General features: G+C 61.1%; 2 protein-coding genes across 6 annotated transcripts; one reads left to right on the top strand and one right to left on the bottom strand.

The window, feature by feature from the left end:
* On the top strand, nt 1-13,624 carry ADCK5 (aarF domain containing kinase 5). Of its 4 annotated transcripts, none has more exons than XM_020884315.2 (15): nt 1-90; nt 6,748-6,851; nt 7,253-7,402; nt 11,038-11,113; nt 11,222-11,422; nt 11,503-11,643; nt 11,718-11,831; nt 11,903-12,034; nt 12,183-12,266; nt 12,378-12,459; nt 12,541-12,619; nt 12,713-12,804; nt 12,866-13,118; nt 13,188-13,304; nt 13,389-13,624. In XM_020884315.2, the coding sequence occupies exons 1-15, from the start codon at nt 79-81 to the stop codon at nt 13,495-13,497; spliced, it is 1,746 nt and encodes a 581-aa protein (XP_020739974.2). In that variant the 5' UTR covers nt 1-78; the 3' UTR covers nt 13,498-13,624. The 4 variants fall into 4 exon arrangements, with proteins under 4 accessions (XP_020739974.2, XP_070320462.1, XP_070320464.1 ...); XM_070464361.1 differs by lacking the exon at nt 6,748-6,851 and adding an exon at nt 9,759-9,901 and having other exon boundaries at nt 20-90; XM_070464360.1 differs by lacking the exon at nt 1-90 and adding an exon at nt 9,759-9,901 and having other exon boundaries at nt 2,399-6,851.
* CPSF1 (cleavage and polyadenylation specific factor 1) lies at nt 13,613-27,587 on the bottom strand. Of its 2 annotated transcripts, none has more exons than XM_020884081.2 (37): nt 27,310-27,587; nt 21,282-21,309; nt 21,050-21,192; nt 20,890-20,970; nt 20,658-20,809; nt 20,430-20,576; nt 20,200-20,339; nt 20,019-20,129; nt 19,847-19,940; nt 19,677-19,764; nt 19,482-19,604; nt 19,352-19,403; nt 19,163-19,257; nt 19,019-19,093; nt 18,853-18,933; nt 18,693-18,782; nt 18,414-18,524; nt 18,204-18,345; nt 17,942-18,120; nt 17,723-17,856; nt 17,467-17,641; nt 17,186-17,392; nt 17,025-17,114; nt 16,802-16,945; nt 16,561-16,713; nt 15,758-15,874; nt 15,594-15,684; nt 15,438-15,522; nt 15,216-15,357; nt 14,991-15,143; nt 14,730-14,906; nt 14,569-14,635; nt 14,450-14,497; nt 14,213-14,368; nt 14,013-14,142; nt 13,797-13,935; nt 13,613-13,725 (listed from the first exon to the last, which is right to left on the bottom strand). In XM_020884081.2, exons 1-37 carry the CDS (start codon nt 27,451-27,453, stop codon nt 13,678-13,680), a joined length of 4,332 nt encoding a protein of 1,443 aa, XP_020739740.1. In that variant the 5' UTR covers nt 27,454-27,587; the 3' UTR covers nt 13,613-13,677. The 2 variants fall into 2 exon arrangements, with proteins under 2 accessions (XP_020739740.1, XP_020739732.1); XM_020884073.2 differs by having other exon boundaries at nt 17,723-17,859; nt 27,310-27,586.
* Between the last annotated feature and the right edge of the window lie 91 nt (nt 27,588-27,678).

Genomic DNA, 27,678 nt, shown 5'->3' with positions numbered 1-27,678 from the left:
CACCCCTCCCGCAGGGCCTGCTGGGCCGGCGGCGGGTGTGCGGCGTGTGTCGAGCGGGAGCCGAGCGGCGGACAGAAAATGTGGAGACCTGTGAGACCCCGCGCGCTCGCGCCCTTGCCGCGGCTCGGGTTACCCGGCCGGGACCCGCAGGGCCCGAGACTCTCCCCCCCGGGATCCTCCCGCCTGGTCGGCACCCACAGGGCTCTAGGAGGAGCCCGTCACAGCCCTCAGGCAGCCTGTCCTCGGGTTCCCGCTTCAGCCCCCAGGCCCTGTGGGGGGGACGTCGGGCCTTCCCCGCCGCACGCCGCAGCTCCGCTTCTCAGAGGCTGCTTCTTGGTGCGGGAGTCTTGTCTCAGAGGCGGCTCTCCACAGCCTCCTTCGCCGCGAGGGACGACCCTCTTGTCCCTTACGGATGCCCTTCCCCAGGGAGACGCCCTTTCCCGAGGCGGCTGCCTGGCGCCCATCGCCTCCGTCTGCCCCATGTCTGCCTCAGACCCCTCGCCGCTGCAGGCTCTGCCCGACTCGCAGAGCGGATCCCCCGCCCTTTCTTCACCTGCTCCCTTGGGCACCCTTTTCCCCTTGTCACCAACCCAGCCCGGGTCATCCCGGACTGACCGCTGCCCCCCGGCTCTGAGGAGACAGGACTTGCGGGGGCGGCAGGTGGGCTGACAGCTGCTGCGGCCCGCCTCTGTCTCAGGGTCACCCCTCCTCCCGCCCTGTCTCAGAAAGCCCCTCCTCTCAGGCCTTCCTAGGTTTCTGCTTGGCCCTGGGCTGCCCTCCTAACTCAGCTTCTTTTGATCCTGAACACGGCACCTGCCTTTCCAGTCCCCCCCCCCCTCCCGTTTTATTGTCTCTCCGCCCTTTGAATTAGTACCTTTCAAATTGGGTGTCATGGTGGTTGACCCTAGTCTTAGCCACTCCCTCTCCAAAAACCTAGCCCTTCTCTTGTGTGGTTTGTTTAGAGGTGAGGAGACTGAGTGGGGCTCATCACCATTTTCAACATGGAATATTCTGTACACCTCGTAGTTTTCTAATAAGCCTAGCCTTGTGGGTTTAGGTGTTAGTTCAAATGAATGTCCATTAGCTTCTGTGGCTTGTAGAGCGGCTCCATTACACAGAGGTGTTTTGTGGGTGAGATGATGAAGCAGTGTTAGTCTGAGAGTCAGGCAGAGACAGTGAGTTGGTCTTTTATAGTTTATAAAGCTGCTTCACTCATTCAGGTCACTCAGTCCTCTAGGCAGCCCTCGGGAGTGGGCAGGCAGGCTTTGGCTCTTGAGCAGGAGATGCTCATGACCAGTAAGTAGAGCAAGGCCCAGTAGGCTTCTGAGTCCTGAGTAGTGCTGAGAGTGTCAGAGACCCTAGAAAAGCAAAGGACAGGGTGTTGAGGGTCATCTCCACTACCTTTCCTGGGCCCAGATGCCCAGTCTCTCTTCCTAACCTTGAGAACAATTCAGGCCCAGTGCTTTGGTTTACTATCCTGCTATGTGTGCAGGGCTGTTGACCTGCCGTTACATCGCCCAGATTCTTGTCACCTCTTTGTAGTTTCAGGTCTCATGAGATTCAGCAGTTGCTTCTTTCTCTTGGGGCCTGGCTTATCTGCAGTGACTTTTCAAATCTGCTGTGTTTAATCTACACTGTGTTAGAAAAACCAACAGCTCAGCTTGTGCCTAAAACATGAATGCAGGTGTTCATGGTTCTGTGTTGATGTGCACACGGAGTTTGTGAGCTCTGTAGTGTCTGTCTGAGTGACACTGCTTGATAGATTGTTAGCTGAGTTCCAGATGAGCACAGTGCACCCGGGCTGAGAAAAGGCCCCCGTCATCTTGTCCCAAAGCAGGAGGCTTCAGGAGTGAGAGGACCATCCCAGGAGGGCCTCGCGTGCCGAGGAGGCAGCCTCTCTGTACCTGTTTGCTGCCGCTCTGGGTGTGGTGCGGGTCACATGTGATGCATAGGTATTGCCCTGGACTGGTTCCTGGAAGGTCTGGCTGCTGGCTCTGCCGCATTTATAGCTCTGTGACCCCCGGGTGTCTCCTGGGTGGTGGGGATATTTGGGGAGTTGCCGGCATCCAGCTGGCATGAGCCAGCACGCTGGGCCCTGTGAGGGCTCTGGTGTCGTCAGCAGAGGCCTCCTTCTCTCTCCCGACTGTGGCCTTCCACCTGTTGCTCAGCAGCATGGCCTAGGCCATGTGGGATTCTGGCTTTTTCTCCACTTAGCCACTCCACTTATCTCAGTTCAACAAGTGTTTGTGATAAAGAATTTCTGCTGTATCTCGGAGATGATTAAGAGATGGCCCTGCCCAGCCTGATGGGGAGAAAGCTTGCAGGCTAACCTGGGCTCCTGTGATAAGGACAGTGGAGTGGGGTGGGGTGGAGTGGGGGAACAAGGAACCCTGAGAATGGGGGGGGGGGCAGTTCAGGCAGAACAGCGGCCTGGAGAGTAGGCCTGGGCCAGGCTCCTCACGGCTGTGCAGGGTCTGCCAGAGGGACATTCGTCCCAGGCGATTGAGTGAGGGGTCAGGGCTGGGAATGAGGCAGTGTGGCCAGAGCACCTGCTGCGGTGCTGACTTCTCAGAAAATGACAGCTGCTCTGGGGGCTGTGTTCAGGGGCCGTTACTTTTCTGGCTGTGCCCCCTTGGCATCGGCCATGTGTCCGGAGGCTATGGACACTGGTCTTCAGCTTCCCTTCCAGCCCCAGCCGGTGGTGGACAGTGGTCAGGAGGCTATGGGAGCAGCCAGGGCCCTGAGCTTTAGAGTCAGTAATTCAGGTTCAGCCTTCTCCTGTGAAGAGAACTGTGTGTTTAATACGAACATGATGTGTAAACTTACTTGTTAGGTGACTTGCCTTTTTCTCACTGGACTCTCCTACTAACGGCTCCAGGGACGGTGTGCTCCGCCCGATGGCTGGTTTGGGGATGGGAAGGGTGCGGGCTGGGGAAGCGGTTCGGTGTCCCAGCCTCTGGCTTCTCTGCTGTGCTGTGGGCCATGTGAGGAAACAAGCCCCACCATCAGAAGTGTCTGTCTTTTGTTGAGCACCTGTTAGGTGCCAGGGTCTGAGCAAGGCACTTTATTTCTGCCATCTTTCACCTTTCCAGCTTGGCAGGGGTCAGCAGGGAGTCGCCCCCCAGGCACCGAGTGAGGTCGGTGAGGCGGGTAGACAGGCCCGTGTTGCGGTGCAGGGTTCAGCCCTCAGGGACTCGGCCCCGCTCTGCAGCACCTGTCGGCCCAGGGGTGCCGTTCCCCTGGAGAAGGACCGACTAGGGCTGCACATGCTTCTCCTTTGGCAGTGTCCTCGCCGTGTGACCCGCTGAGTCTCCCTGATGGACTCTGGGCCTTCCTCAGGTGGAGGCCTTGATGGCAGTGCCTTCTCGGGGCACCCTCCTCGCTCGCAGTCTCCTGCCGCCCCTGAAACACACCCGGAGCCCATGTGTGGGGTCCCTGGCGGAGGAGGTGTGACGCTGGGCTCAGCTGTGGTCTTGGAGCCGCTGTGCCTGCCCTCTGGTGTGGCAGCCCCTTCAGGCCTCACCTCAGCCTTGGTGCCGGCAGCCTTGGACCTGCAGGTCGTTGGCATGCTGGCTAGAATAACTTGTGGATCTGTCCTTTCCTTCTCTCTGAATGGCAGCGTCTCTGGGTAATCATTAGCAGTCAGCTTTGGCCATTTTCCTTCACTGTCTCAGGTGTGTCCCCACTGGGACTTGGCAGTGGCCATCGCTCCAGAGCTGAGTGTTTCTTTATCTGCGTATATAATCTGCTCCATGCTTTCTACGTGTTGATCCCTGACTCATGATGGTGTGGAAGTGATACATGTTCAGTAGAAAGTCTACATCCAGCTTTGAGTCTGACCTTTTTCTGGACCAGCGGCAGGAGGTGGATGCCCTTTTGATGTTGGGCTGCAGCTGCAGCAGCTCCCCGTCAGCCTACAATCGCCAGGGTGCCCTGGCAGTGTCCTGTTTTCACTGTTAGTGCCATGTGCAGTCAGTTACAGAAGATGGTCCATGCTTCAGTGTAAACAGGCTTTGTGCTAGATGGTTTTGCCCACATGTGAGTGTTCTGAGCAGGTTTCAGAAAGACCAGGCTAAACTTCAGTATGTTCAGTGTTTTAAATGCATTTTCGACTTCTGACATTCTCAACTTACAATGGGTTTAACCCTAACCCCATCATAAATAAAGAAGATCTGTATTCTGTTTTCTCAGTTTAGTTCAACCCAGCAAATAAGTCCTTGTTTGTGTTAGGGGTGGCCTGCGGAGCTGGGAGGGCAGGGTCGCTGGGAGGAGGGTCCCCAGGAGGGCACTGGGGACCAGCAGGCAGTTTGGCGCAGTGAGGAGCACCTGGAAGGGCCTGCCCACTCCTCGACCACAGGCTGGCCTTGGCGGTGCTTCACCTGCCCCCACACTGGGCACTGCCCAAGGGCTTTCCAGATGTCAGTTCATTCACCCGCACTGCAGCAGTGCCATGGTCCCAACCCTGCAGACAGGAAAACTGAGGCACAGAGGGAAGGAACTTACCCACACGGCATGGCTGGCAAGTGCTGGAGCCCAGATTCAAAGTCTGCCCCAGCCAGCTGGCTCTACCCGCGGCCTCGGCCTCAGCTCAGCCTGAGGCTCTGGGGAGCCCACGCGGTGGCTGGTGGCGAGCGGCCCCCTCGATGCCGGGAGCGCCTCCGCCCCGGGTTGTGGCCACTCAGCGTCTCCAGGTGGTTCCAGGTCTGCCTGGACCCACTGCAGCTGCCTTGCCTTCCCGGTCGGGCTGGAGAGTGCGGCAGATGCACTGTCCCTGCGACTGCGAAAATGGTCACGTGTAGGTCCCCCAGAGTTACTTACCCAGGTGCTATCACCTCGGTCTACCAGTGTTAGCATCTGGCTCCAACTGATCTGGGTCTATTTGAAACCATACGTATTTTGTTGTCGTTGCACCATTTGAAAGTAAGTCACAGACCTTGACGCATAATCTCGACACTTCATCATGCACCCCTAGAGGAGGAGGGTATCCTCTGATGTAACCACAGAAGCCATCTCACCTCAAAATCCTGACTGTGGCTCTCTGCTGTCTGTGGTCCCACAGGTGTTTCATAGGCGTTTTCTTTCAGACTGAGGTTCAGTCAGTGTTCTTGCTTTGTATGTGGTGCAAGTCCACCCAGGTTTTTTCTTGCGACTCTATAAACTTCTAATGAAAAACAGGCAGTTATTTACAGGAAGGAGAGAGAATTGACAAGGGCCGGTACTGAGTACCTGTGATTCTCAACGCGTGGACCTGAGCAGCTTTCCGGAGAGGCCAGAGTGCTGTGTGAAGAGTGCCCCACGCTCAGGAATTCTCCCGGTCACAGAAGCCCCAGGGCTGCAGGCTGTCGTCATTTCTTTTTCTGTGGGTTTATAGTCTCTTTGAGAAGACTGAGCCGCAGCAGACCGCTCCCTGGCCGGAGGCGCAGCCGGCTGGTGTGAGGGGAGTGGCGGCCTCTCGACTTGGGCACTGGCCTTGGCCCACATGCTGGCTCCTCATGCCGCCCCCCTGAGCGCCCCCGAGCTCTGCCTTGGGCTGCAGCCGGTCTTGCTGGGCATCTGGCCCTGCCTGCTCCTGCGCCCTCCCTGCACGAAACCCCTGGGTTCCCTTGGGACACCCCACCTGGCTGCAGCTCCAGTGTCCCAGGACTCGGCTTCACAGCCGGGCCAGCGCAACACACGTGGGGCCCGCGCCTCCTGCTGCAGGACAGTGGCGGTGGGAGGGCCTGGAGGAGCCTGCAGCCAGTGTGTCTCCACTGGGCCTGGCGCAGAGGGCACTGCTGGGGAGGACACGGGCTCGTGTTGTCAGCCGGCTGGGGGCGGGGGCTCGGAAAGGGTGGGCCCCGTCTCTGGCGGCCGGCCCTCACTGCCCATCTGCCCGAGGCTCCCTCTGTGGCCCCTGTGGGGTTTCCTTAAGGATCTACACTCACTGAGGGTGGCCTGGGGGAGCAGAGCTCTCTGTCAACCCCTGGTCTCCTCTGAGCACAGTGGGTCATGGACCTTTTCCTTTGACTTTGGTGTTGTTTTGTATCCTTGAAATTGTCTCCAGGGCTGTGTGCTTTGGCCAGAAAGTGATTGGAAAGTCGGTTCCTTGTTTGGCTCAGATTTCATTAGAATAATGTTAACATCTGTGCTCTGGGCTATGATTTAGTTTGCGAAATCTTTTTTTGTCCCCGAAACTGAGACTGTTTACAGTTGGGGAACCTGAGGTTGAGAACCCTTCAGGTCTTACTCCAGTAAGATCGGGAGACCGAGGATGACTGTGGGCTTGGCAGTGCCATGGTTTCTTCCGTGCCCCTCAGCCAGGGCAGCTCATGGGGCCTTGACTTCTCTGCCTGCCCCTGGCTGTGCCCCACCCCAGCCCCCCACCCCAGGTCTCACCATGGGGGGCTCAGAGACACATGTTCTTGTGTTTGTTTACTTGCCCAGTGCCAGCCCCCGAGGCCCTGCCTCCTTTCTGATCCTGACTCTTCCCTGGGAAGCTGCTGGTCTCAGAAGGGGAAATAGGCAGTGAGGGCGCCCAGGACCCCACAGGGAGCCGGGGGCAGGGCCTGTTGGGGGCGGCCTCCGGGGGCGGCCTCCTGGTGCGGACGCGGCCTTGCTTCCCTCGTGCAACACCTGGCCCTCGCCCGCGCTCTGAACCTGGAGCCATCGCTGCTCTCGAGTCAGACGCACGGGCCCAAGAAGCACGGATGCTCTGCAGGGGGCGGGGCGGGTTCCTGCCGCCAGCCCTGTGCCCTCTGCTCCTTGCAGGCACAGCTCTGCCGCTTCCACTCAGCCCTGCTGCGGGGCAGGGCCAAGCCCTGGCCGTCCCCTGCCACCTTCTTCCAGAGGAACCTTGCAGCCCTGCCAGCAAGGTGGGGAGCTCGCCACAGGCACCCTCTGGCACGTGCCCCTCACCATACAGGGCGCCCTCCGTTGGGGGTCGTGAGGCTGGACCTTCTCTGCGCGTCTCCCCACAACAGGCTGTGCCGGCCCCCCACCGCCAGGGCCCCGGTCTGGGACCTGACGGGGGCTGTGGGCTGAGAGTGGTGGGTGGCGTGCCTGTTGGAGACCCAGGGGCAGCGAGGGTGCAGGTGGGAGGGTCCAAGACCCGGTGGACAGTGGGCAGGATGGAGCCCACGTGGGGTCCAGGCCTCTGTGGGGCTCAGTGGGGTGACCTGGACCTGAAGTCGGTGCCGCCTGCCGAGGTCCTAGTGCAACCATGGTGCCAGGGGCAGAGCCACCTGGTGACTGGACCGCACCCGTGTCCCTGCAGGCCCCTGAGGCCCCAGCCACTGTGGAGGAAGGTGCTGTCAGCCGCAGCCCTGGGGGCGCCCCTGCTGCTCGGGGCACGGTACCTGATGGCGGGAGCCCAGGAGAGGAGGAGGATGCGGCTGGTGGTGGACGGCGTCGGGCGCTTCAGCAGGTAGGGCGGGCACGGCCGAGTTGGGGGCTGGGGCTGCAGGGTTCTGCTGGGAGCTCTGGCGCTGCACGGGGTGTGGCCCCCACAGACCCACCTCTGGCCACTGTCTTGTCTCCCTTCTGACTGCCCCTGCGGAGAGCTCGGGGTGCGGGGAGCTTCCTCCTCGCCTCCACTAGCAGTGGCCTGGACCAGCACCACGCCCTGCTGGTCACTAGAGACTGGGGCTCCTTAAACTGAAGGCTGCCTCACGCTCCTGCATCTTCCAGGCAGGATTCTGGGGGCAGCGGGGGCGGTCTTCCTTCTGAGAAGCCTGGGCAGGCGTCTTGCTCCTGTCAGGTCCAAGACTCCTGGTCACAGAGGCCTGAGAGCCAGCTCCCGTAGTGGGAGACCTCACCCCACCCATCCCTGCCGAGGGGCTGGGAGGCGATGGCCCGAGGCGGCTCTTGGGCGGCAGTGGGTTGGTGCCCAGTGGAGGATTAGGATGCCTAGGAAGTGGGGCGTTTGGTTGCCGCTTCATTGAGATTTACCCCAGCGGCAGCTACAGGTGGGTGGACAGACAAGCACCTCACCTCCTTCCACCTGTGGGTTTGCCTGGAGCTCCTGGTCGCCCTTCTGGGCAGGTTCCAGGCAGCGGCCTCTGTGTCCTGCCATGTTTCCCAGTCTCCACAGCCCAGAGGTGGGTGGGGCCAGCTCTCCCCTGAGTGGCCCACAGGATGGCGGGGACCGTCCCCGCAGCCTCAGTGGGTCTGGGCCGTTTCCCCTTCCAATTCGTGTGCTGCTGTCCCCCGCGTTAAGTGTAGGTTTGGCACACTCACCCACTCCTCCTCCCACCTTCAGGGGGTTTTCACAGCCAGTTTTCAGAAGCCGAGCTGGGACTGAGTGGCGGGGTGCTAGAGCAGTTACCTTCCCGACCAGCTGCGCGGCCTCCTCAGCCTTCAGCCTGGACAGTTGCCAGAATGGGTGGGCTTGGGCGAGCCCTGGTGGGTGCAGAGCCACCACGGGGCCCCTGGAGAGCTGGGAGCCTGCAGCGTGCTGGCAGGAGCCCAGGATGTCGGGCCCAGCTCTCCCGAGGGCGGCGGGCTCGTCCTGCTGTGGCAGGGAGACTGGGATGCAGCGCACACGCCAGGCCTGCTCACGGGGCCAGGATGCTTGAGGGTGGTTTCTGACCCCACCTCTTCCTTAATTTTAACTTTACAAATTCTGTGGGGTTTTGGTTTTGGTTTTTTTGGACACAGTTTTAAACGTCCAAAGAAGTTAGACTAATAATACAACTTTTTTCTTTTTGAAACATGGACAAGTATGTTGTCAACGTGCCCCATTATTCCTGAAACCTTGAGTATTTCCTAAACAAGGACATTCTCCTCCACAGCCACAGTCAGGGAGCTGACAGACACATTGTGACCCTCTAGCCCTCAGACCCTGTCCTGTGTCATCAGGCCTTCCAGTAACAGCCTTTTCCACATGAGAATCTGTCTGGACCCATATCTAGCCTCCTCCAGCCTGGAACAGCCCTGAGTTTCCACGGCTCTCGTGGCTAAACTCAGGCTCAGGGCATGGTCCCCAGACCCCGCCTTGCCCAGGGTGTCTGACGGCAGCTGAGTCCCAGCGTCCCCGTGGGTTCCCTCCTCTCAAACCACAGGCTATACATGGGGCGGTCCCCACCCTCCCTCAGTTTTGATAGTTTTCCTAGGATGGCTCAGAAAATGCCATATTGATTTTGGTGTTTTTACTGAAAAAAGGTTAAGTTAGACTCCACAAGAACGAGGTGCCCCGAAGAGGTCTGGGCAGCCCTGCCTCAGAGTTTCCGCACTCTTGCCTCTGGCCCCCGACTGTGGTGTCCAGAGTCTCTGCCGGGGCTGCGTTCCATAGGCCTGACTGAACGAAGACCCTGAGTTCTATGCCGCGGTTGTCCTTTCTGGCCAGCATCAACTGCCTCACTCAGGAAACCTCTGGGTTTATAGGAACGGGGTCACGTTAGTTCTGCATCATATGATGACCTTGACCTGTCTGTGGGCCATCAGGCCTTACCACACCCTGGCCCTGTGCCATATACACGGTCCGAGGTGCTGTCCACTCTAGAGTGAGCTCCTTGGAGGACAGCCCCGCCCCCTCCCCTGCTCAGGCTGCCCCCCGAGGCCCAGTGTTCGCTGTCTGACCTTTCCAAGAAAAGCTTTGCTGAGCCCCGACGTGCGTGTGTCTGATGTGTGCTCGTGGTTTGTCTCACATTTGGCTTTTGGCTTCCCTCGTGCTTTGACGCGGGTGCCCTGCCCCCTCCTGTGGCTGCTGGTTTAGGGCCTTCCCTTCTGGTGTTTCTCCAGTGAGCTCGTCCTCCCGGTTCAGCCGTCCCATCCACCCCTAGGGGCTGTTCCTCCATCAGGGAGCTCTGTCCTCCCGTGTGTTCCCCCAAACCTGGTCGCATCAGCCTGGACTGGACACATGGTGTCACTGCCGTCTCGCTCTGACTCTTCAGGCTTGGTTCCTAGGAGCCCCTGCACCTGACTTGTGAGCCTCTATTTTAATCTCTACAATTTTATTGTAAATAATTCAAATGTACAGCATTTTATCTCTGACATTTCTGAATCCTTCCAATGTGATCCATCCTTCGAGCATTTTACTCCCGCTGGCGCCACAGTCACTCCAGGCTCAGCCTTGCAACCATCCACCCTCAGGACAGGCCCGGACCCTGGCGTGGCGCCAGTGTGTGTGCTGCTCCTTGCTGCGTGTGCACTCCAGCTTCTGTAGCCCGTTGTCAGTGGTCAACGTGCTGTTCCATTTTCAACACAAGTCCTCCGGGTTTCTGCTCTTTCTTGTCTGTAACCTCTTCTTTACCTGGGAGACACCCGGCTGCCCTTGTCCCTAAAGTAGTGACTTATTAGGTCACCTCCCTGAGTGTAGACGTCACCCCACCGCCTGCACCACACCGTCAGCCCCTGTGCAGACCTTGCGTTAGCTTTTGGACCGAGTACTCAGGAAGGAGGGCAGCTCCCTCAGGTCCTGGGAGCTCAGAGAAACCTGTGTCCTTGCTCACCCGGCTGTGTTCAGACAGTCCTTTTTGCTGGAGTGGCTGGGTGGACCTGGTTTGTGGTGCTCAGTGAGGGTCTGGAGCCTGGTTTCGGATCCTCCCCTCTCCAGATCCAGGGCTCCCGTGTCCACAGCCTGGGTTGCAGAAGGGAGCGATGACCCCAGCCTGCACCAGAAGGCCGGGGCCTGTGGGACTGCTTGAGGTGCGCCCGCGGCTCCGGGGCTTGACCCAGGGCTCCAGTCCACAGAGCGCAGCTAAGTGCCGAGGAGGCCAGGCTGCTGTGCAAGGGCTGAGTCAGCATGTTCACAGACAGGGCGGCTTTGCTCAAGGCTGGGCTTTCCAGTGTAACAGGTGCTATCAAAGAATGAAGGAACATGCCTGCTCATTGGGGTCTGCACTGCCCTGCTGTCCTGGGCCCTCCTCATCTGTGTGCAGGGACCGCGGGGTGGCATGCGTGCAGGCTGCCCAGTGTCCAGCCCAGGCGCTGAGACGGACCTGCTAGCCGCGCAGTCCCGAGAACCCCATGGCACCCCCCAGGTGCTCACAGCTGCCCGAGGCGCTGGTGGGGTGCCTGCTCCGTGGGCCAGCTGGGGCTGAGGGCACCCTCTGCCTGCAGGTCTCTGCGGGTCGGCCTGCAGATCTCGCTGGACTACTGGTGGTGCACGAACGTCATCCTGCGTGGGGTGGAGGAGGTTTGTGCCTGCGTCCTGGCCAGCCCATCCTGTGCCTGCGGGGTGGGCATGCCTGGGGGCAGCAGGGGCCTGCCTGCCCCCATCCCTGCCCTCTCTACCTGTGGTCAGAACAGCCCGAGGTACTTGGAAGTGATGTCTGCGTGTCATCAGCGGGCAGCTGACGCCCTGGTGGCGGGGGCCATCAGCAACGGGGGCTTGTACGTGAAGCTGGGCCAGGGGCTCTGCTCCTTCAACCACCTGCTGCCCCCCGAGTACATCAGGACGCTGCGGGTGCTGGAGGACAGGGCCCTCACACGGGGCTTCCGGGAGGTGAGCCCACCCCCCACGGCGCGAGGCGGGCAGTGTGGCCCCATGGCGTCCCACATGCTGCTCAAGGCCCGTGCCTCCAGGTGGACCAGCTGTTCCTCGAAGACTTCCAGGCCCCGCCCCATGAGCTTTTCCAGGAGTTTGACTACCAGCCCATTGCCGCAGCAAGCCTGGCCCAGGTGCACCGTGCCAGGCTGCACGATGGTACCGAGGTGGCCGTGAAGGTACGAGGGATCCCTGGGGCGTGTCGGGGGTGTGGGGTGCCGGCGGCCGGCCCTCCCTGAAGCCTCCCATGCAGGTGCAGTACATCGATCTGCGGGACCGCTTTGACGGCGACATCCACACCCTGGAGCTCCTGCTGCACCTCGTGGAGCTCATGCACCCCAGTTTCGGCTTCAGCTGGGTCCTCCAGGTACTGCGGGCCAGGGGGCTGGGGTGGGCTGGCTCCCAGGATGGAACCCCAACTGCCCATATGGTCCCCAGGACCTCAAGGGGACCCTGGCCCAGGAGCTGGACTTTGAGAACGAGGGCCGCAACGCTGAGCGCTGTGCACGGGAGCTGCAACACTTTCGCCATGTGGTGGTTCCCCGCGTGCACTGGGGCATGTCCAGTAAGGTGGGCTGGGCCCCCGCGTGCACTGGGGCGCGTCCAGTAAGGTGGGCTGGGCCCCCGCGTGCCCTGGGACACATCCAGTAAGGTGGGCTGGGCCCCCCTGGGTAGGGGTGTGGAGGCCCACGGAGCTCTGACAGCTGATCTCTCCCAGCGCGTGCTGACGGCAGAGTTCTATGAGGGCTGCAAGGTCAATGACGTGGAGGCCATCAAGAGCATGGGGCTGGCGGTGCAGGACGTGAGTGCTGTGTGTCCCGGGCTGTGGGGCTGGACTGGAGCGTGTGGCCCGAGTCTGGGGTGATGGCGTGTGGTCTGACCCCATCCCCACCCCGGCCTGTCCTCGGCCCAGATTGCAGAGAAGCTGATCAAGGCTTTTGCCGAACAGATATTTTACACGGGTTTCATCCACTCTGACCCCCACCCTGGCAATGGTAAGGAGAGCCCCAGGGCTAGGGGTGGGGCGCTGGGGGCCGCACCCCAGAAACAGGGAACTAGAGCCCACCCATCCCCAGTTCTGGTGCGGAAAGGCCCAGACGGGAAGGCTCAGCTGGTGCTGCTGGACCACGGGCTCTACCAGTTCCTGGACGAGAAGTAAGCTGGGTCTGTGGGCTGGGTGGGCACGCCCCCCGCCCCCCGACTGCGCCCCCCCCCCCCCCCCCCCCCCGCTCACTGCTGGGCCCGCAGGGACCGGCTCGCCCTGTGCCAGCTGTGGCGGGCCATCATCCTGAGGGACGAGGCGGCCATGAAGGTGCACGCGGCCAAGCTGGGAGTGCAAGGTGAGGCCGGGGGGTGGGTGTGTGGCCCGGAGGGGGCACAGCCTGGCTCAGGCCCCCCCAGACTACCTCCTGTTCTCCGAGGTGCTCATGCAGCGGCCCGTGCGCCTGGGGCAGCTGTGGCGCTCGCGCCTGCTGAGCCGTGAGGAGACGGCCTACATGCAGGACATGGCCCGTGAGCACTTCGAGGAGGTCATGGCCGTGCTCAAGGCCCTGCCGCGCTCCATGCTGCTCGTGCTGCGCAACGTCAACACTGTGCGCGCCATCAACAACGCCCTGGGTGCCCCGGTGGACCGCTACTTCCTCATGGCCAAGAGGTAGGGCCGCGCACCCCGGGATGGGGGGGGCGGGCGGCTGTGCTGACCTCACGCGTGGTCTCCATGCAGCGCGGTCCGGGGCTGGAGCCGCCTGGTGGGTGCCATGTATCAGAGCGCCTACGGCGCCAGCATCCTGCGCCATGTCAGGATCATCTGGGAGACGTTCAAGTTTGAAGTGGCCCTGAGGTGAGCTGGCATGTGGGGGCTGGAGGACGGGAGGCCAGGGCCCATTCCCCACCTACCTGCCCCACCCCGACCCTCCCCCCACAGGCTGGAGACCCTGTCGATGCGGCTCACTGCCCTCCTGGTTCGAGTTCTGGTCTACCTGGGCATCGTGCCTGACACCAAGGAGGGGCTGTCAAAGTACCTGGAGACCTAGGGCATCCCGGGCAGGACCAGAGAGCTCGTCCCACCACGTGCCCGGCCAGGGCCAAGTGACTGTGATTTGTTGGAGTACCGGATGCCCTGGGGCCCCCGAAATAATCACAACACTCTTCTGAAAACAAGTGTTTTTATTTTGTACAAAAAGGGGGTGGGGAGAGTGGCCGTATCCAGGGGTCTAGAAATGGGCAGTGACTCGGTCCGTCTCCAACAGGTCGTCCAGGATCTGTAGAGAGAGAACTGGGTGAGGGCGGGAGGCTGGCTGAGGGCAGGCGGGGGTGGGTGGGGGTGGCTCACAATGTCGGGCGTGGTGCCGATCTTCTTGGCCAGCTCCCCGCGCTCCATGGTGCTCAAGTACAGGTAGCGGTTGAGCAGCTCCCCGTCCAGCACATTGCGCACGGCGTTTTGTAGGACGCGCCTGTCCACGTGCAGCATCCTGGGGGTGCGGAGGGCATAGGCCGTGAGGGGTCTGGGCTGACCCAGGCGGTCTGGTCGGGTTGGGGGTGCGCTCACCGGAAGGCGCGGGGGTTGAGGCCAGCATGGTGGGGCAGCATGGTGGTCAGGGCGTTCTGCAGCATCAGTAGCCGCCGGTAGGTCTTCTCCTGCATGGGCAGCAGCAGCCCGATGCCACCGTCCAGTGTGGCTGAGGAGACAGGGAATGAGCCCAGTGCCCCCGCCACGGCCCGCTGCCCCCACCCCGGCCCTGTGCTCACCGAACCACGTGATGTGCTTGTTTTCCCACACGACAGACTTCTTGCTGGGCCCCTCAGCGGCCCCCCGGCACGGGGTCCTCCAGAACGTGTTCACGTGGGCACCCACGTGGAAGTCCGCCCGGCGCAGCAGTCGCATGCCCCCAAAGCTCTCCTTGGCTGGGCCACAGGGGACCTCAGGTCACTGCCTGCCTGGCCCCTGCCTGACCCCGCCCAGCACAGGAGGGAGGGAGCACTCACCTTCCGGCAGGTACATGTAGACCATGAGGTTGCGGTCACGGTCGGACACTGGGGAATCAGAGCCAAGTCAGCCCCTGTGCACACCCAGGGGTTTCAGGTACCCCAGGTCCCAAACTCACCCAGGAAGCCCAGCTGCGCGTTGTCCACCATGAAGTCCACACTGTACACTTCCAGGGGCTTGGCATCCTGAGGACAGGAGGGCCGGGGAAGGTGGCCATCAGGACGGCCTGGGCCTGGGCCAGCCCCCAGCCCCTAGGGTGTGCCACGGCCCCCTCCGCACCCGAGAAACGAGGCTCAGCGTCTTGCTCTCCTCCTGGTAGCGCAGCAGCGAGATGCTCTTCATGACATCTGCAGCCAGGATGAAATTCTTGACGCTGATCATCTGGTGGATGTAGAGCTGCGTGTCGATGAAGGCCATGCCCGTCAGCTCGCTGGCCCGCAGGCTCCACAGGAAGATCTGGGGGTGGGGGGTGGGGGGGGAGTGAGTAGCTGAGGGCTGCCTGGAGGGGCGGCAGCGAGGGGGGTGCTGGGGGGTGCACACCTTTTGACCGATGGCCGACACCAGATGGCCGTTGCAGTGGCACAGGGCGGTCACGGGGCCCTTCTGCTCCTTCTCGTACAGGACCTTAAACTTGTTCTTGGTCAGGGGCTGGCCAGGCTCAGGCACCACCTCGATCACATCCATGATCAGGATCTGCCGGGGAGGTGGGTGGCTGAGTCAGGGTGCCAGGCACTGCCTGCCTCAAAAGCCATGCTGGCCACTTACCCGCCCTCGGCACGTGACCTCCTCCCCTTGCATGAGGCAGGTCCCGGCAGCCACGTAGCCCTTGAGGCCCGACACGGTCTCCTCGCTGCGCAAAGACACGGTCTTCATGCAGGTCACGTGCTCCCACTCCTCCAGCTCGATCCTGCGGGCGGAGCCCCAGTCAGGGCCAACCCCGGCCCGGCCCGGCCCGCCCCGCCCCACCCCGCCCGGGCGCAGCCTCACCTGGCGTTGGGGATGGCCTCCCAGCTGACCGGGGAGATGAGCTGGATGCAGAAGGCCTCCTGCTGAGGGTGGACGTACCGCTCGTCTGTGAGGACAGAGGGGGACCGTCAGGGAGGAGCGGCCCCCGGGACAGGCCCAGCCTGGGGCCCCACGCACCTCTCTCGATGGTCTCAAACTCCTTCTCCTCGCCCGTCATGCGTGGAACGCGCGTGCAGGGTGTGCTGGTGCTGGTGGCGACGGCGTAAACCTTGGGGAGAGCAGGGCGTCAAGAGCCAGAGCCCACCCCAGCCCCAAGGGTCCCTGGCCGAGTGGGGGCAGACCTTGGACTCCACGTGGTAAGCCACGTAGTGGGCGGTGCAGCGCAGTGGGATCTTCCGAACAGGCCATGGGGCGTCGTAGGACAAGTAGGCGGGCAGAACGCTGATCCTCAGCTCGCCCTGGGTGGGCACACGGGTGAGGGAGGCCTGGCACCCACTGAAGGCCGAGCCGGTGAACCCAGGCACAGGGGCAGCGACAGAGGCTACGGCCTGCTGTCCTGTGCTTCATGGGCTTCCCACGCATTCACCCAGGTTTGCCCAGGGCTGGCCACGAGTGTGGCCGAGGCTGGGCTCAGGGGGCGCTGGAGGCTGCAGGCACAGGGTGGGACACACACGCGCACGCCACGCCAGCGTCTGCACACAGGGCCCGCCCAGCGGCTCCCCTCCAGCCCGCTCCTAAGTGCACCGGTGCCTGCCAAGTGCTTGGCGGTCCACAAGGGCCACGGCTGTCCTCTTTGTGACATGAGGAGGCTCAGGGTACGTGAGCACCCTGGACAGTCACCCGCCACCTCGGGCAGAGCTCGGTGCCCAATGGGCAAACCAGTGACTGAACCCGGCTGCAGCCCTCATGGGCCACACCCTGCACTGCCGACCTCCCTGTCCCCCAAGCTTCTCCAGTGTTCAGCCCCATGTCACCTTGATCTTGGCTCCCACCACCCACCGGACACCCCGACTCTCCATGCCAGGGTGCCCCCATTCCCAGCCATGGGTTGAGGGCCTCTTTCTTGGGCCCCAGCACCTGGTCCTGCCCAGTTGTCCTCAGAGGGGGTTGGCATGCCTGGCCGGGCCTCGTGGGGCCTCCCTACCTGTCTGTTGAAGTACAGGAACCCTCGGGGGCAGTTGACGTTGTGGAACGGGGCAAAGGAGTCGATGGGGCCATCGATGCCCATGGGGTGCAGCCGCAGGGCCCCCCGGCCAGTCACCAGCAGCCAGTGGGGCGAGGGACCGCAGATGAACACCTGGAGGCAGACAGTGTGAGGAAGCCCCTCACGCTGTGGGGGGAGGCCCCATGCTTGCCAACCCTGCCCTGCAGAGCAGCCGGCCTACCCCAGAGTAGCCATAAATGTCCTCAAAGTAGCGGAATCGCGCCACGCGGCCGCGGGGCCCTGTCCCCTCCTCCACGCTACCCCCTTCCACCTTCTTCTTGGACGGCTTTGGCTTCTTCTCCCGGAAGTTGATGTTGTGGGGGACCTGGGGGGTGCTGCAGTAAGGGCCGGGGCCCCCAGCCTTGCCTCACCACCCCCACACCCAGCCCTGCCAGTCACTGCACCTTCTTGAAGCGAACTTTGAGGTTCCCCTGGCCGAGCTGTGAGTCGTGGGGGAAGGCCTCGTAAATGAGGAGCTCCTGGTCCACATGCACCTGGGGACAGGGGATGTCAGGAAGCAGGGCCTGTGGGCGGGCCAGGGTGGGTGGGCAGGCAAGTGACTCACCAGCAAGTAGGGCCGGCGCTGGCGACTCCCCAGCGCCACCAGCAGCACCTCCTTGACCAGGGGCAGCTCGCCCTGGCGCGTGGCCTCCTCCTTCCGGGCTTCACCCTGGGTGGTGGGCTGGCCAAAGGAGCTGTCCACCAGGACGCGCTGGCCCACAGGGAAGTTCTTCACCAGGAACACGAGCCGCCAGTCGGGGAGCTGGTAGATCTGTGGGGCAGCGCAGTCAGTTGGGGGCGGGCGCCGGGCAGGCCTGGGGGGCATGGGCGTGGGGCACCACCCACCTCCATGGCACCGTTCTCCCGCACCAGCAGGCACCAGTGGGTGGGCTCAGCCCGGAAGGGCGCAGGGTCGCGGTCAGCGGGCGGCTGGCTGCTCCTGCGCGCCTCCTCCTTGCTGGGGCTGAAGAGGGAGCCCGAGTCCCCGTAGAGCATCTCCTCCTCATCGTCCACCGTGGGGCTGTGGTGGTGGGCATCACAGGTCACAGCCCGCAGGCGCGTGGCCCACCCGCCCCACCCCCGCCCTGCCACCCTCACACACCTGGTCTCCGCACCCTGGCCCTCAGCCTCAGGGCCGCCGCGGCCCCCCAGCTCGTCGCGGACTCCACCCAGGCGGCTCTCGGTGGTGAACATGCCACTGACATCCCGGTACAGGCACAGGGTGATCACCTTGGACTGCTGTGGGGAGGGCGGGCACTCAGCTGGGGAAGGGGCGCGCGGGCAGGGGCCAGCAGGCCCCGGGACAGAGTGGGGCACCTACGTGGTGCAGGGACGGCTTGTGCAGCGCCAGGCGGTGATGGCGGCCCCCGTATGAGTCACTCTTGAGCAGGAACATGGTGACATGGCCCTCGGCGCTCATGATGACCACGTAGGGGTCGGCCACAGCGCACTGCACGATGGGGGAGCCCAGGTCCACGGGGATGAAGTGCAGCTGGTTCACTGCAGACACAGGCCAGTCAGCACAGGGCAGGGAGCATGCATCAGCCCCGGGCCTGGGCCCACCTGCCCGAGCCCTGGCCCACCTCCTTCCAACAGTCGGATGCCGAGCGGCGACACCTGCACGATGTAGCGATTGTCCCCAATGTTGCCAGCAAAGACTGTGGGGCCCTGGGTGGCGAAGCCACTGGTGTCCAGCTCCATGATCTCCTGCCCCGTCTGGAGGATCTGTGGGCAGCAGTGGGTGAGGGGCATTGCTCACAGCAGGGCCCCAGCCCGGGCTCTGGGAGCCTCACCATGGTAGAGTCTTCCCGGCTGAGAATGAGGAACCCGTGCCTCCGCCCGTCATCCTCGGCTTCAGGGGCACCAGGCTCTGGCTCCGTGCCCTCCCCCTTGAGGGTCTCCTCCTGTGAGGGCAGAAGAGGGCAGGGATTCCCAGCCCAGCCCACACCACCTGAGCATCAAGCCTGAGCAGCACAGAGCCGGGTCCCAGGCCCCGCAGCCGTGGGTGCCCGCCACAGGCCAGGTGCAGGCCAGCACCGCTGGCTGGATGTCGCCATCCTGGGCGCACTCACCTGCTCCTTACGCACCGGGGCGATGACGGTCCACATGTCATAGCAGCCAGGAAGCTCAAAGGTCGTCACCACCTGGGGCCGGATGCTCTTCTGGAAGGACGGGCAGGGGTCAGCAGCCCGCCCAGGCCCCGCCAGGAGGCACCCCCTGACCGCCCCTCACCTGCAGCACCGACAGGGCCCCGTTCTTGCCATAGCCGGAGCACACCACTATCTCCAGGTCTGGCTCCAGACTGTTCTGAAACTGCGCGGGGCAGGGGCAGGGGTGAGGGCCGGACCTCTGCTGTGCAGCCCGCCCCGCTCGCCCCCCTCCCCCGCCCCGTGGGCACCTCTTCAGAGAGGAAGGCGGGCTCGCCCATGGCGGCGTTGGCACAGGGTCCAATGTTCAGGATGCTGTCGCACACCTGAGGACACGGCAGCGGTCAGGTGGCAGGCTGGCCAGGACCAGGCGACCGCTCTAAGCCCCACCTCACCTCGAAGGAGTACGTGGCCAGCTGTGTGCCTGACTGCGCCTCGCTGCCATACACTTCAATCTCGTCCACCTCATCCTGCGGCACTGACTTGCCCCCTGGAGCATGGTGAGAGCCCACCTGAGCCCACATGCTGGCCCGCACCTGATGCTCAGCCCTCACCCGACCAGCCTGCACCTGACCAGCCCGTACCTGACCAGCCCGCAGCGGCGTCCACACGCTTCTTCTTGGAGGGAGGCTCTTCCTGTGAGGTGGAAGGGGCAGGGGGTGAGTACCCCGGAGGCCACCTGCAGGGGCCATGTCCCCATGGGCTCACGCCCACCTTGTCAGCAGCCTCACGGGCAGTGCCAGCCGGGGGCTCCTGCAGCTTCTCCGTGTACTTGAGGAGCAGGGAGTTGCCAAGACGAGAGCCGAGGAACAGGTACCCGGGCTCCATGGTGACCATCTGGGGGTGGGACAGGTAAGGGTGAGGCTGGCGCGGCCCGAGCCCGGGGCCACCCCCCGAGACCCCACTCACGCTGCTGGTGAGGACGCTGGCGGCAGCCTTGTCGAAGTGGAAGGCCCGGACGCTGCGCATGCCATCCGTGATGAGCGTCAGCACGTAGCTGCGGGGGGGACACTCAGCTGGGGCACGGGGACCACCCCCCACCCCCGCCCGGGAGGACGGGGCCCAGAGCGGGGACTCACATCTCACCGCCCTTGAGGGAGATGACCATCTTGTCATAGGAGATGAAGGCCGCCTGAGCACAGTCCAGGGTGATTCGCACACCTTCCTGGGTGCCTGTGGGCAGGGGTGGTCAGCCAGGCCCAGCAGCAGCCCCTGCCACCCTGGGCCCCCTCCCCCCTCGCCAGCACTCACGCAGGGGGAAGGCAGTGGTGCCGGTGGTGAGGCTGTTGAGAGCCACGCCGTAGGGAGGGACGCTCTGGTTCAGGTACAGCAGTGAGTTGACCGCGAAGACCACCACCCCGCCTGGAACAGACATGCTGGTGGCAGAGCCCAGCACGCTCCACACCCCACCCCCGGCCCAGGCCCCTCGCACCTATGGGCTTGGGCACCGCCAGGGCCTGGGTGCAGTCGAAGGGCAGGCTGGTGAGGGACCAGATGACAGGGTGCACCTTCTGCGTGATGTTCAGGGAGATGGCCACAATTGAGCACGTGTCCTGCCGCACGGCCACCCGCCTGGGGGCCAATAGGGGTCAGTGTGGGGCCAGCACAGCAGGCCCGCCCCCTGGAGACCAGCCGGGCTCCTCCCCCGTGGCGGGCCCTCACCCAGGCCATGTCTGGTTGGGCTCAAACAGGATGAGCAGGGTGGGCTCGTAGTAGCCATGCAAGAACTGCAGGTCGACGATGTTGAGAAGCTTCTCGTCCAGGGCCCGCACATCGATGATGTAGCTGGGCAGGAAGCTGGACCTCTGCCTGGGGGCAGCAGGTGTCAGCGGGGGCAGCGTAGGGCGGACCTGGGCTCTGCAGGGCCCCCTGCCCTGCCCCCAAACTCACCCCTCCCCCACGAGCCCTTCGTGCTCCTCGGCCAGGCTCTCCCTGCGGAAGGGCAGGACCACCAGCCGCGTGCCGTAGATGAGCATGGCCGCGCAGCGCCCGTCGGGGTCCACACGCACCCGCGGCGTGTGCACGTTCTGCACGAAGCCGTCCTGTGGGAGAGGGGAGTCAGGTAGGAGCCCCCCCCCCCCGAGGCATGGGGCTGGGTTGGGGGTGGGGAGGCGAGCCCTACCCGCAGCTCAGGCTCCTCGAAGTAGTGCAGAGACAGGGTCTTGAGGTCGTGGGTGCCCGGGTCGTACTCCACCACCGAGAGCTGGGGGCGGCAGGTCAGAACGCGGCCCTCCCCTCACACCCCCCAGACCCCACCCCTGCCCACCCTGCCCCCACCCCACCTTGGCATCCTTGAAGCTCAGGAGCAGGGCATCCCTCTTGGCGCCCGCCAGCTGCACGCTGGCCATGGACATGACGTTGCCAAAAAAGGAGAAGGAAGCCGCCAGCTCCAGCTTTTCCCGGTGCTCCCGGTGGGCCTTGCCCTCTGCAGAGGAAGCGGACAGGGGTCTGGGGCCCACGCCCAGCCCCCACCCCCCAGGTTCACGGCTGGGCAGCCACCCTGTGGTTACTCACCTGTGCTCCTGTCATTTTTGGTCGGCGCCTGGAGGAGGGAGGAAGAAGGAAAAAACTGTGAAGGGCCCACCTTACCCACAACCCGCCCTGTGGCCACGAGCCCTCAACGGGGAGCAGGCGACCAGGCACTCCTGGAGATGGCCAGGCCCCCAGACTGCAGGAAGCGCTCCCAGCTCTCCTGACGCTCTCAGGGTCGAAGGCTGGACAGCACTGTATGTGCCCCCCCCAAACCACTCAGACTCACCCTGGGCCAGCCAGTGATGACGCGTGCTTGCTGGGAAGAAGGAACCCCAGCTCTGCTGAGCCTAACTGGGTGTGACGGTGGCCCTACAGGGGCCAGGCCTCACCCCATCTGCGTCCTCCAGGTGGGCTCGGGGCCCAGGACCCTGGTGAGGGGAGGCGGCCACACCACCACTGAGCTGCATCCCGGTAACACCCCTCACTACAACCCACCACTCTCAAGCAGGGAGAAAAACCATCTATTGTTTTCACCGACCATGTCAAGCACTTGTAACAGTTAGACAAGACCCATTCATGACAGAAATCCTTGCTAACCCCAGAACACAACTTCCTTAATCCAGTCAAAGTCATCCCCAGCAGGTCTCTAGCAGGGACGCAATCGGACTAAACATGAAAGTCACCCTCGGCGATCGGTCCAGCCCAGGACATCGTCTCCCTTGGCCAGACACAAGGTCCAGATGCAGACCACCTGCCACTCTGTGCAGTAACAAGACACAGAGGGAAAACAGAACACATTTTAAGACACACGTGGACATAATTAGTCTAACACACCACTGGCAATTTAGAAGGCAGAGGTAGGAAAAGGACAGAACCTCTAACTGAAGACATAACCAAAATATCCTGATGAGAAGCATCTGCCTACAGATTCAAGGTCAGCAAGTCCCTAAGCAGGACAAACAAACAAAACTACAGCTAAGCACATCGCAGTTGAAAGACAGAAAATCAAAGACAAAGACAAGTATCATAAAAGCAGTCAGAGGAGAACAGAGATACCACCTTCATTAAAACTGACTACAGGAGCCAGAGATGGTCTTTATTTATTTTTTTCAGAGACAGTCTTTAAAGTGATGAAATAAGAAAACAGTCAACTTAGAATTGTAAACCCAATGAAAATATCCTTCAAAAAGGAATTTGAAATAAAAAACGTTTTCAGACAGACAAAAGTGGACCAAGATCACCAACATCAGAAACACTCTTCAACAATTACCAAAGGAAGGTCTTCAGGCCGAAGACCCCAGATGACAAAGACTACAGCCTCCTGTGCAGAGTGTGAACTGCTGAATGTGTGATAATGAAGGAAGGACCAGGAGGAGGGAGGGAAGTGCACCCGCAGGTGGGGAGAGGGTGAGCGAGGTGCGCCCCAGCCGCCCCACAGACGCGGAGTGCAGAGGAAGGTCTGAGCGCGAGACGGCACCTTCCACCTCAGTCCGCGTCACAGTGGGGAGGCTGGCTTGCCACCCACCTCTCCAAGCCACCGACACCAGCGCACAGGACCACACCAAGGATCTGACCAGGCCTGGACTTGCATGGGCCTGTGGTCCCAGCAGGGACTGTAGTGTTGCCTGGATGCACAGATGTGCTGACCTCTGGGAAAAGCCAAGGGCATCCTCCAGGTCCAGGGAAAAAGATATGCCAACATGTTCATGACTGTAGATGAGGGTATGCAGGAAATTCTGGTGCTTATGCAGCTTTTCTGAGAGTCTGAATTTATGTAAAACCAAAATGCTAACAACAGTGTAATGTTCTGCAGGAGCAAGCCTGTGACAACAGGACGCAGTTGAGCGGGGAAAGAGGGTGAAGGGTTACAAGCATTCTAGGCTGTCTGGGGAGGTTCCCTCGAGCCAGAGACTGCTGTGACCTCGAATGTGACTCATTAGAGAGTAAGACAAAATGCACAACCAGAAGTCAACAGAAAAGATGAAATGAGGGACTCCCCTGGTGGCCCAGTAAGTAGCTAAGACCCCATACTCCCAATGCCAGAGGGCCAGATTTGATCCTGGTCCCACATGCCACAACTAAGACCCAGCATAGCCAAATAAAATTAAAATAAGTGAACAAATAAAATATTTCTTAAAGAGATAAAATAAAATAAAATAGCTGATCAATCCAAAACAACAAATAAAAGAATAGCAAGATGCCAGACGCTGATTCAAACCCAACTACACAAGAAATTACCTCAAATAACAGACGAGACCAGACCCATTCATGACAGAATAAATAAATAAACCAAACACTCAGGCCAGAAGACAACAAAAACCGTCAGAATAATAAACAACATCCAACTATTTGCTATTGATTCACAGATTCTTAAAAGATATTCTATGCAAGGACTTAAACAAACAAAAAAAAAACTGCGGTAGCCAAGTTACTACTAGACAAAGTAGATCTTAAGGCAAAGAGTATTAAAGAGTGACATTTTACGACAAAAAGGTCAGTTCATAAGTAACTTTTTTGGCCACATAGCATGTGGAGATCGTTCCCCAACTAGGGGTGGAACCTGCACTCTCTGCAGTGGAACCACCATGGAAGTCCCCAAAAGTGACTTTTAAATTTGTCTTTCTGTACCTAATCATTCAGCTTACACAGTTACACACACACACACACACACACACACACACGATTCCTGACAACCCTATAGGGCAAGTGCTCCATCTTGTTCATCTCTAAAATTATACATTCCTGATTTTTGGCTCCTCCATGTAAATCTGAGAATGAAGATGAATAAACCTATTGAGAAACTTTATTGCAACTTTGAGAAAAAGGACACAATTTCGGATTAATTGGGGGGGGGGGGTGACATCTCTATAATATTGAGACTTCCCGTCCATGATACCTTTTCTATTTACTTTGGACTGTCATTAATTTTAGGGAACTGACCTACATTTCCTACATTTCTTTTCCTCTCCAAAGTCACAGCTGCCCCAGGCCAGCACTCACCCACCTCCCACACACAGCTTCCATGCTCCGGCTGCTGTCCGGTGTCTGCCAGCCCAGGACCTGAGCCAGGCCCACCACCTGCTCGGGACCCTCTCCCTTCCTTGCCACCACCCTGCAGGCCCTGCCCATGCACCTGGCCCCCTGGCGGAGACTGAATACAGCCCCGCGGGGCTCACCATCCTGTCTTCATCCCAGCTGGGGGCTGCTCTGAAGGACAGGAGCCTCAAAAGGGAGGCCATGCCCCGCGGGAAGCTCAGCCACCGCGAGGCTGCTGGTCAGACACCGGGCTAGCCCCGTGGAGAGAGAGGAGACAGGCCCTTCCCGTCACCCAGATCGGGCCCAGGCCTCATCAAGTAGAGGCCGGGCGTCCGTCCACATGGTCCCTGTGGTGCCATCCTGGCTCCTGGCTGCCCTCAGGGCTGTGCCACCCTGGTGACCACGTGTCTGGGGCTCCAGGCAGGCTGTCCTGCAGCAGGGACTAGGCTGGTCCCCAACAGGCTCAGCCACTGAAGGCTCCGCCCAGGCGCCACACCACATCCTGCCACTACACTCTGCGCTCCGCTGGGAGCTGGAAGCCGCCCTGCACTGATAGGCTGCACAGCGACACCTGCTCAGGCCCAGCAGTGCGTCCGGTCTGCTGAGGGTCTTCTGTGGGGTTCTTCACAGTTCTTGAAAGGTGTGAAGAGCCTCTGAGGGTCTCGGTGGGCACGCAGGGGCTGCCCAGTGCTCCTTCCCTTCAGAGCACCAATGCGCCCTCACTCACCTCACAAAACCCTGCTCTTCCTACCAGTTCCTGCTCCATCCCTTCCCTTCCCTTCACGTAGATCTCCCCCACAGAGTTGTCTCTGTCCACTGGTGCTAACTCTCCTGCTCTGGGTTCCTGGCCTCACCAGGCCACATCCCGCCTGACGCCAGGCTTCCTCATCAGGGTCGCCAAGTCCATCCAGGTCTCAGGACCCATCTGAGGCTCAGAAACACAGGGCCCAGCATTCAGATTAGGTCATGAAAGACTCCATGGCTTCCAGTCTGATAGGTCTCTCAGCCCTTGCCCTGGGGGAGGCCACAACACAAGGACAGATACTTTCTGCAGTAGCTGCACGCATGCATCCAGAGATGGTAGAAACCATACCCCAGTGGGGCCTGCAGACAGTGGAGCTCCCGGCTTCCTGACCACAGACAACGAGGCGCCGGCAGCTGCTTCAAGCTGCTAACAGCAACAAGTACTCCAACAACGTCCAAAGTGCACTCCTGCCCCCACCCCCCACCCCCCCGGCCCCGCAACCATCTCCTCCGCAGGTGCCAGCAACTTCACCTGCAGGGTTAGTCTGGCCCGAAACCCAACCCTGGCAAAGCCTCTGCACGGCCCATGGCTCTGCTCCCTTGCCCGCCCCACATCCCATCTATCCTGCCTGCTTGCCCCACCAACGACCACCCAGTCCAGTCGCCTTCTACTGTCGCAGCCACAGCGACCCCAGGAGACAAGGGTCAGGGTCAGATCAGCTCACTCCTCTGCCCAAACCTTAACTCACCATCGGCTTCGGTCAACACTCAGCTCCCAAGACTGCCCTCAAGGCTGCCCTGCTGATGCCCCAACCCAGCCTCACGAGCCCCCTGACCAGCCACTCTTCCCTCCCTACTGCCCTGGCACCTTTGCTCCGCCTCAAAGCTCTTCTCCCCACATCTACAAGGCTCTCCCCATCAGCTCCTCCTCACCCACTCAAATCTCACATTTCCAAGGAGATGAGCTTTAGACCTTGCCTGGCTCCCCACTCCGCATCCTGTCCTGGTGGTGTGCACGGGCACTCTGGCCTTCAGTGTGTGCTGCACTTGCAGTGTGTGGCCCCCCAGCCAGGAAGGCAGCTCACCAACCCCTCCCAAGATGCCCACACAAAACAGGCTCTTAACAGATGACTCCTAGAAAGACAAGTGAGTGACTGCTAAGGGGCTGTGAACCCATGTGTAAGACATATACAGATGAAAAACATTCAATTTGTCCCTGAAAGTTGACTGAAAATCAGTGTCAGATACAGTATAAACAGCAAAGATGCTCTCATTCAATGTAGAGCCATATGTATTTATTTGCAAAAATCCATTTTCAGTTTTGACTGAAATGTTGACAAAAGCCAAAAACTGATCTCAAAACTGCTGTATCACAAAAGCTTAAACTAAGATTATTTACTGATACAAACAGTCACTAACCTCATACATTCTTCTGTATTTTGCTTGCTTCGTCATGTGTGCATTAGTACAGCAGCACACACATTTAACACAAAACACTAGTGTCCTGAAGTAAGTGCCCGGGAAGGCGGCCTCCTCCCTGCTGCCCCAGCCCTTACTCAGAACCCTGCCCTGTGGAGGACAACCCTTCCTGCCCCACTTCCACTCTGCACCCCAGTCCAACCCTGCCTGCCTTCAGATGCTTCTCGCCAGCACACTGGCCTTGCATCTGCCTGGAACCCACCTCTCCCCATCCTTGCATCTGGCTCTTACTCCCCTTTCAAGAACAGATGCGAAGATGTCTCTTGCAAGAAGCCACCCCCCACCAAAACCCTCACACCTCGGGCAATCAGAGCACCCCTGGTGTTTTCCCCACCGAGGGATTCATCACACTTTACTGACCTCCAAACCACAACCTGCCCCCACCCTACACCCAGCCTTGTTCCCTTTGCCAAGAATGTTCTTCCCCCAACGAATTCCTACTCTGCCTAAAGGGGGCTCCTCTGATCCCTCAGCCCTAATCTATTTCCTTCGCTGTCCCTGCAGGGTGTCCACAGGTGTGTGTTCTCACGCGTGTATTTAGTCAGTAGGTGTCCTCCTGCTCCGAGTTTGTGCAGGTTTTGTTCTCTACCGTATCGCTAAAACCGAGCACACAGTACATGTTCATGTGATTTGTCGAAAAAACGAAAGAGCAAATGAGACACCCAGGGTAGGCCGCCGAGCCCAACAGAGAGTGAGGAGGTTGAGGAACTGGGTTCCTAAACACCACCAAGCGCGGCGCCGTCGGCCCGCTCCTCCTCGGTCCCGGGCACCCCTCGCCGCGGGGCGCGGCGGCCCCAGCGGGCCTGCCTACCTCGGAGTCCCGGTTGAGGCGGTACACGTAGAGCTGCGAGGTCCCGGCCACCACGAGGTTGCGCTCGCTGTTGTTAAAGAAGTTGCAGTACATGGAGAACTCGAGGCCGGTGGGCGGATGCGCCTGCTTGTACACGGCGTACATGGCTCCGCGCTCGGGCTGCACAGGAAGGGGACAAGGTGAGTAGAACTCCCGCGCGCAACTCCCGGCCCGCCCGCGCCCACCTGGCAGTTGGAGCCGGCTGACGGGGGACCTGTACGGCGCCGAACACGGTCCGCCCAGACGCGGAAGCCGCGCGCCAAGGTTCCGGGTCCTGCGCCTGCGCAGCGCCGCCGAAGCGCGGCGGCAGCGGGAAACTCAGCGGCCCCT

Source organism: Odocoileus virginianus, unplaced genomic scaffold (assembly GCF_023699985.2).
Source record: "Odocoileus virginianus isolate 20LAN1187 ecotype Illinois unplaced genomic scaffold, Ovbor_1.2 Unplaced_Contig_23, whole genome shotgun sequence".
NCBI lineage: Eukaryota > Metazoa > Chordata > Mammalia > Artiodactyla > Cervidae > Odocoileus > Odocoileus virginianus.
The sequence above is the reverse complement of the archived record's forward strand: the minus strand, read 5'-3'. Positions and strand labels throughout refer to the sequence as shown.